The sequence below is a fragment of the Lolium rigidum genome, chromosome 2 (assembly GCF_022539505.1).
Source record: "Lolium rigidum isolate FL_2022 chromosome 2, APGP_CSIRO_Lrig_0.1, whole genome shotgun sequence".
NCBI lineage: Eukaryota > Viridiplantae > Streptophyta > Magnoliopsida > Poales > Poaceae > Lolium > Lolium rigidum.
Genome location: NC_061509.1, coordinates 42,878,642 through 42,886,813, shown reverse-complemented (window position 1 = coordinate 42,886,813; position 8,172 = coordinate 42,878,642). Strand labels below are relative to the sequence as shown.

The following is an 8,172-nucleotide window of genomic DNA, read 5'->3' as shown; positions in this document are numbered from 1 at the left end:
AGAAGAAATTAAGACGATTAAACACTGCTAGTGAGGAAGGCCTATTTTTTGAAAATATAGAAAGGCAATACACAAACCGTTATAGGGAAAAACAGCAATCACCCTGCAAATTAATACCAAAGATTACATGTGTGCGACAACAAGATCCTTTTATTTGTGGGTAGACAACAAGATCCTTGCAGTCGCCGTCTCTGCCGGACCTTCCTGGATCGTTTCTCCTTTGGACGAAAGGCGTAGAAGCAACGTGGGCACCTTCAGCACCTCTACAAGGACACCTTCATTGATAATATGGATCATGCAATAATGGCTAATCAGAACATTTCCTATGTACTGGGAGAGAGGGGGCATAAAGAAGGTTTTGGCATACACTAAGCTCTGCAACTACCAACACAACTACTATATCAAGAATACACTATATTTACTGGACTCTTGCAGTGTGAGTGTACTGCGGTCCATGCCATGCATGATTCAAAGGAGGAGCATCCTAGTGTAATCCTCGAGGGCCGGGAGCCTCTGTTCGTTGTTGTAGCCATACATGACCTCGACCATCCTCGCAAAGTTGAGCGACGCACCAACAAAGCTAGGCGACAATGATGATTTCGTCCTGGAGAAGCACTCCCTATTGAGCTCTTCCCACTCACCCTGGATCATCTCTAGCATGTGCTCATCCGCATCACCATGAGGGTTCTCCCTTAGGTACAACTCTTTGTATGATCCATCGAGTCCTTCTTGCGCTTCATCCTGCACGAGATCATGGCAAGATAATATATGAGCATCTTGTCAACAACATCGTGAATATGCAACTACAAAGATATGGGTTTAATTAATTTATATAAAATATCTAAATAGTTTGTATCCTACAGAATCATCTATGGTCGTGGTAACAGGCTCATGTGCGTGCATATGCGCATTCCTACGCTACTACACATATTGAGATTTTCGATATATTCTGACCATAGCGCTGCCCATGTCATCACGGAGCCTCATGATCTTTGCAGGGCAAGATATGACTGGAGGGATGTAGTTGCTGTCGGCCTCAGTTAAATCATGTCCTAGCATGAAGAAAAGGTGGAGGAATACAAGTGGCACTCCTGAGGTGACAACGCCATTAGTCAGGTAGTCCTCCCGTGTGGGGACCTGATTACCAGAGAGCCATTTCCCCTCGATCATAAATCCATCAAACAATGTTGCCCACTGCAACGAAAAGAAGGCAAGCCGTGAGTTGCATGTAATGTGATTTTATTTCCTATTTTGTTAATACAGTTAGCAATAGGAATGTATGTTGTGACATACTATTACTGTAGTAACTTGTTCAGAAAAATAAATTCAGAAAACTGAAGAGCTTTTCAAGGAGACATACTCCTTTCTTCAGATGATTGATAGGGTTTGATCCATGCTCTCTTCTGGACATATCTGCAATATCATTTGTGATGGTGTATAGAGCCTTGTAGCATGATGTCATGTAGCTCGGGAGTGAATCAGCTACTACAAGATCCCACCTGTAAGAATGTGCATTTTAGTGTGAAACTTTAACCGCACCAACAAATATTTATGTAAGAACTGCAAGGTCTTGCCTAATGCATGAATCCTTTATTTTATTAACAAATAAAGACCCCTTTGAGCATAGGTAATCACCAACTTGAAATGTTGATCCATATTATTTGTACAAATATACAATTACTACATACTGATAAAACTATGATAACATGAAACTATTTTTCATAAACAATTATGGTATTATTTCCATTTATACAATATTAATATATTTTCGTGAATTGCAAGTCAAAGTTATACAACTTTAAATTTTCCTCTGAATATTTTGAGGATTTACTAATTTTTTTCGCGATACTATGTACGTGAACCTTTTTTATCATGGGAACATCCATGCTCACCTTTTGATCGCCTCATTAAAGAGGGCCAGCTCCTCTTGGGTGGCAACAATATCAAAGATGTCATCCACAATGTAGATGAGTGAAATGATCTTTGTGATCTCAATCCGGTATCTAGAAAAGGAGAAACCCTCTAGGACAGTCATCGGCCACATGTACCATTTCAGAACTTGGTCCCTTGCAGCTGGTATTTCTTGAGCCAATCCTAACTTCATCCACCATCTGTATTAAAATTCAGTTTCCATAGTTAAAATCACCCCTCTTTCAATTGTACGGATATATAAGCAAAAAATAATTTAATTAGCAACTGGAATTCTAAATTTGGTAAAACTTTCAAGATGATTTACATTTTTCTTAACCATAGAATGAATAGTTTCTCCCATCTCCACAAAATTAATCACGAATCTCTCGAGTGTTATTTATTAAAAGTGTACCTCTTAACCTCTTGCATCTCCCTCTGATGTTGTAACTTGTTAATTTCGAACTCTGCAAGTGTCAGTTTCTCCATTGCAATGTTCCTAGTGGGCAAGCTCTGTAGGTAGCTCAGGTGGTGCCTGGCCTTGTACTGCATCAGGCTCACATGGTAGGGGTGATCGAGTGATTGTTTCACATAAGTTGCATGATTTGGCTCCAAATACTTAGCTGCAACACTAAGGTGCCTGCTAGAGAAATCTTTTGCCTTGTATAGTAAAGCCTCTCCTATGTTGAGGTGTGACATATCTTGCAAGCTTAGCAAGCCTCTGATGTCTTTACTATTAGCTAGGTTGAAATCGCCATTACCGTTTGTGAACTTCTGAAGAATCTCATCTGTTGTGTCGGGGAGAAGGGATTTTAGGCCGGTAATATAGTATAAAAGGAAAAATTCATTAAAGAGAGATGTTTCCTAAACTGGTGCGCCTGTCTCACTCAACATGTGGAACTTGTATTTTACTGACCTGCTGAAACACAGTATCCAGCTTCTCTCATGAGCCTCATGGAAAGGGTTGCATCGAGCAGATCATCACTATGGAGCAGATTCGCACATGAGTCCACGACGTTGTCGATCTCATCTTGGAAATAGTGGTCGATGCAGAGACGTTTGAGGTGATCAACAGTTGTCATCATGCCACGGCTGCTCTTGGGGTGTTGACGCAATAGTGCTTGCACACTCGTTAGGCCCTCCTGGTGGCACAGAGGAGAAGTTTCTCTCAGAAAATCAAACGGAAGATAGAGAAGTGTAGTGTATTTCTCTAAGAATAGACACAATTAAAGACGATGTCTTAATAAGTATGCGTATGTTTGTTATTGCAACGTATGTATGAGAGTGATATGTATACCTGGAAGTCAAAATCATTGTACAGCTCATGGGACGCTGGCTCCCGCCCAGGACATATCACCGATGAAGGCCGGAAGAAGCCACGGTTGCAGCCTCCATTTCCAGCTACCGGTGAAGCCGAATGGAGCAGCTGCCCGACGGATGAGGAGAAGAAACGCGCTGCAGCCATCAGTGCTTTATTATGCTATGTCTATTGTTGAGCTAGCTCGGCTGATTAATTCCCTCCGCCTAGCCTGCAATGGTGAAGAAGTATAGCTGCTACTCTGCTAGGTCTCTCGAGCTCTTGGGATGGATGATATGGTGTGTGTATGTATGCTCCGATGTCCTTCTAATTTATAGGGAGAGGAGTGCTGGACTGCTTAAGTACACGTGAGGTAGCTAGTGTTTTAGTAGTGCGCATGTGAACGGGGAGAAAACGCAAGGTACGCCACGGAATGCTACAGGTGATACATGTAGCCGCGTGGAAAATCCACAAAATGTGCAGAAATGGTTGTATCTTGTACTAGTGATCTCGAGGACATGCATACGCGGTGGGGGTTGAGAAGATAACTTTCAGCTAACCCTCCATTGGCATTTCAAAATGACAATGGAAGCGGTATCGCACAAATATGTTATCTACTTGCATTGTTTCTAAACACTACACTTATGTGGTGCCCGAAGTTCAATTAGAAAACATGTGATTAAGCCACGTTATGGCATGTGGCCGTACGGAAAATACACAAAATGTGTGCTCGTATGGTTGTAGCGTGTATTAATTAGTGATCTCGAGGATATCCATATGCCGTGGGGTTCACTACGGGAACCAGTGGCCGTCGGCACAGCTTGCGTTGCCGTCGGCACAGGCTTGTGCCGACGGCATCCGTCGCCACAATAACGCCTCGGCACAGACTGGCCGTCGGCATAGAAATAACGGCCGTTTGGTAATTCTGGCTCAAATTTTTTCAAAAAAAGAAATCAATTTTTTTATCCCAATTTTATTAATCTCTCACATGCACCATTTAAACTCTAACTAACTTAATATTAAGTCAAATTCCACTCGTGGTCAAACTTCCCGGTCAGTCACTCATCCTCACACTACTCCACCCTTAGCATACTTAACCTCTCGGTTCCATTTAGACTAGCCTCCATGAAAGAAATGACACCTTGTTGATAATAATACCATATCAATACTATTAACCCCTATTCCTTGTTATTGCACATCTTTATTTTTTTTAAATTCCAAACAATTACCTACATAAACTACAAGAATAAGTATATTAATCTTGAATTCAAATGGATAATAATATGATTTTATTTTATTTCCTTTTCTATTTAATATGGAATAATTAATATCTTTAAATCCGTAAATCAGAATTTTACAAATAATATGTCTAAATCGATTAGAAAATGAAAGGAATCCAAATATGACATCTATAACATATTTTGAACCTAAAAATGATTTTTCCAAAAATTCATGAGCATTAGATCATGTACCTGTAGTTCAAATATGGCCAGCCTCGTACCGATTCGGCAGGATTTGTCTTTTCTCATGAGGGGTGGACGGAAAAGTTTCAGATACACCAGTTGGAAAATTTTCCATCTTAGTTGGTCTAGTATTTTTAAAAATATGTTGATACCAATGTGAAATTTTAATTTGGTGGTTGCTTCACAAAACATCCCTTTTTCGGCACCTTAAAAATGGAAAATGCCTTTTTTTGCACGATGAAAAGTAAAATTTCCTCCTACAACATCGTAAGACATCCTAAGATGCACATGTGTGCATAATATGGGTACATTATCACAAACTATGTCGCGATTATATCCATAACATTGGTCGTTTGACCTAAATGTCATGAAACCTCGAACGTGATAGTTCATTTTGTGAAGGATTTTTTGTGATGTTTGTAATTTTCCAACTTTAATATTTTTCCTTGCAATTATGCCATATAATATGACACCACGCGAAGGTTTCACATGGTTTGGATCGTTTTTGAATTTATTATGCCCGTTCCAAATTATATTCAAAACGGCAGGCATGAAGATCCTTTGCCCGGAGCTGAGGCTCGCTAAACTTGCACTGAATCTCTGATGAAATAGCATGTTGTGAACCTAAAAATAATTTTTACAAAAAATCTTGAGCATTATATCATGTACCTGTAGTTCAAATCTGGTCGGCCGCCTACTGATTCGGCATGAATTTGTCTTTTTCATGAGAGGTGGACGAAAAGGTTCTAGATACACCGGTTGAGAAATTTTCCTTCTTAGGTGGTCTGCTATTTTTTAAAAATGTGTTGGTACCAATGTGAAACTTTAATTTGGTGGTTGCTTCAGAAAACATCCCGTTTTTGGCACTCCAAAATGGAAAATTATTTTTTTGTGCGATGAAAAGGAAAACTTCCTCCTACAACATCGTAAGACTTTCCAAGATGCACATGTTTGTACAATATGGGCACATTATCACAAACTATGTGACAATTCTAGCCATAACATTGGTTGTTCGGCATGAAAGCCATAAAACATCATACAAGATAGCTCATTTTTGAGAAGGTTTTTTAGGATATTCGCAATATTTCAAGTTTGATATTTTTTCAAGATAGAATTTTGTTTTCTGAAAATTTTGATATTATTTGTATTTTTCAGAATTATAATGATTTAGTATGATTTTTTGAAGATTAATGTGGTAAAATGGAAAATAGTTGTGCCGATGGCAAAGCTGTCGGCACAGGCCTAACGTCGTTACCTCGCCGTCACGGCAGAGAGGCTATGCCGACGGCCAAAACTATGCCGACGGTTGCCGTCGGTACAGACCTTCATGTGCTGACGGTTTTTCTATGCCGACGGCTTGCCTGCTGACCTGGCCGGAACGGGTCCTGTGCCGACGGCCCCGATGTTTCGCCGTCGGCACAGAATCTGGCCGTCAGCACAGCGGCGCGTTCCCGTAGTGGTTGGGAATAAAAAAAATTCAAAATGGGGTTGTATCCCACATCTCTGCATCAAAGAGATGCATACAACATGTGCTAAATTTATTTAAAAGTAGTCCGAAAGTGATAAAAATATAGCTTATTAAAACTCAAGGATTATAAAGGTTAATACGTGGATCAACAACCTATAAATAGTTAAAGAAAAGGATGCCAGTGGGTCAACATGCTTCTCATTGAACAAGCTTCCAGACACATCGGCTGAAATCTTGTGCAACCATTTTCAATTGGTTGCACCCAAATCCATATTCGGGCACTGCTCCTCCGCCTAAGGACACAACCACGTATGTACGGGTCCAATGAGTAGTAAGTGGGATATCATGCAAAAAGGAAGCACAACATAATTTATGAAAGATAATGTCATTAGAAACATGTCATATTTCACATAAAAGAGCACAAATGTCAACTCTAATCTGACTCTTAACACTTTTGTTTAGTCCATTCAACCAAATGGCAAATAGATTAGTAATATTATTTGGTGAAGATACTCCAAAGGCCATATGGACAATACGCTAAATAATTTTTGCAATAGGGCACTCCATAAACAAATGTTGGATTGTTTCATCTTTCTCGCAAAAACACACTAAGTATTACCTTGCTAATTCCTTGTAATCAGGTTATCCTTCGTTAGAATATCTTTCCTATGCTAGAATTGGAATCAAATAAAGATTCTTATCTTGCGTAGAGCTTTAATCTTCTATATGTATTTCCTCAAACATATTGTGCACCCGTACAAAAGATGTCCTGCCGGAAGTTCAATTAGAAAACATGTGATTAAGCCACGTTATGGCATGTGGCCGTCCAGACAATTCACAAAATGTGTGCACGTATGGTTGTAGCGTGTTTTAGTGATCTCGAGGACATGCATATGCCGTGGGGGTTGAGAAGAATTTTTCCAAATGGGGATGTAGCCCTGGTCTCTGCATCGAAGAGGTGCGTAACATATATAAATTTATTTAAAAGTAGTTTTAAAGTAACAAAAATATAACATATTAAATATCAACGGTTATATAATGTTGATACGTGGATCAACCACCTATAAAGAGTTAAAAGAAAGGGGCACCAGTGGATCAACACGTTTCTAGGTGATCAAGCTGCCAGCCACATCGGTTGAACAAATCGATCATGTGCAACCATTTTCGATTTGTTGCACCCAAAATTCATGTTATGGCGCTGCTCCTCCGGTTGAAGACACAACCATGTATGGGTCCAGTGAATAGCAAGAGGGATAACATGTAAAAAAAGTACAATATGATATGTTAAAGATAATGTCATTAGAAACATGTCATATTGCCCATAAAAGAGCACAAATGCCAACTCTAATATGACTCTTCACATTTTTGTTTAGTTCATTCGACCAATTTCCAAATAGATTTGCAATATTATTTTTTGACAATATTCCAAAGGCCATATGGAGAATACACAAAATATTTTTTGCAATAGGGTACTTAATAACAAAATTTTGGCTTGTTTAATCTTTGTCACAAAAATAATACTTACCATTACCTTCCCAATTCCTTTTAATCGGATTATCCTTTGTTAGGATAACTTTTCTATGCAAGAATCACATAAATATTCTTATCATAAGTATAAGATCAATCTTCTATATGTATTTCCTCAATCAAACCGTGTGCCCGTTCAAAATATCAAGATACATAGATTTCATAATAAACACCCCGATGTGGTCAAGTTCCAATTAAAGACATCCTTTTCTTGAGTCGGGTTTATATCTATATAAATGGGTGACCAAGTGTAACCATCTTGTCTATTTGTGTTTTGTTAGATTTCTTCTGAAAGCTACATTCAGAGAAAATCCAAATAAAACATTAGCCACTAAAATATTTTTATGTTGGTGGTTGAGAAGATAACTTTGTGTTAACCCTCCATGTGTTGTGAAAATGAAAATGGAAGTGCTATCGTACAAATATGCTATCTATTTACAGTGTTTCTAAACACTACACTTATATACACAACATATTGAACAAAGCTTCTCATTGAACAAGCTTCCAGT

The 8,172-nt window shown here is 39.0% G+C and overlaps 1 protein-coding gene across 1 annotated transcript; it reads right to left on the bottom strand.

Annotated features, from left to right (window-relative positions):
- Positions 1–371: 371 nt before the first annotated feature.
- LOC124691669 (S-(+)-linalool synthase, chloroplastic-like) lies at positions 372–3,486 on the bottom strand. Its single transcript, XM_047224946.1, has 7 exons — positions 3,206–3,486; positions 2,825–3,050; positions 2,324–2,696; positions 1,893–2,111; positions 1,361–1,499; positions 955–1,194; positions 372–741 (listed from the first exon to the last, which is right to left on the bottom strand). Exons 1-7 carry the CDS (start codon positions 3,371–3,373, stop codon positions 469–471), a joined length of 1,638 nt encoding a protein of 545 aa, XP_047080902.1. The 5' UTR covers positions 3,374–3,486; the 3' UTR covers positions 372–468.
- Between the last annotated feature and the right edge of the window lie 4,686 nt (positions 3,487–8,172).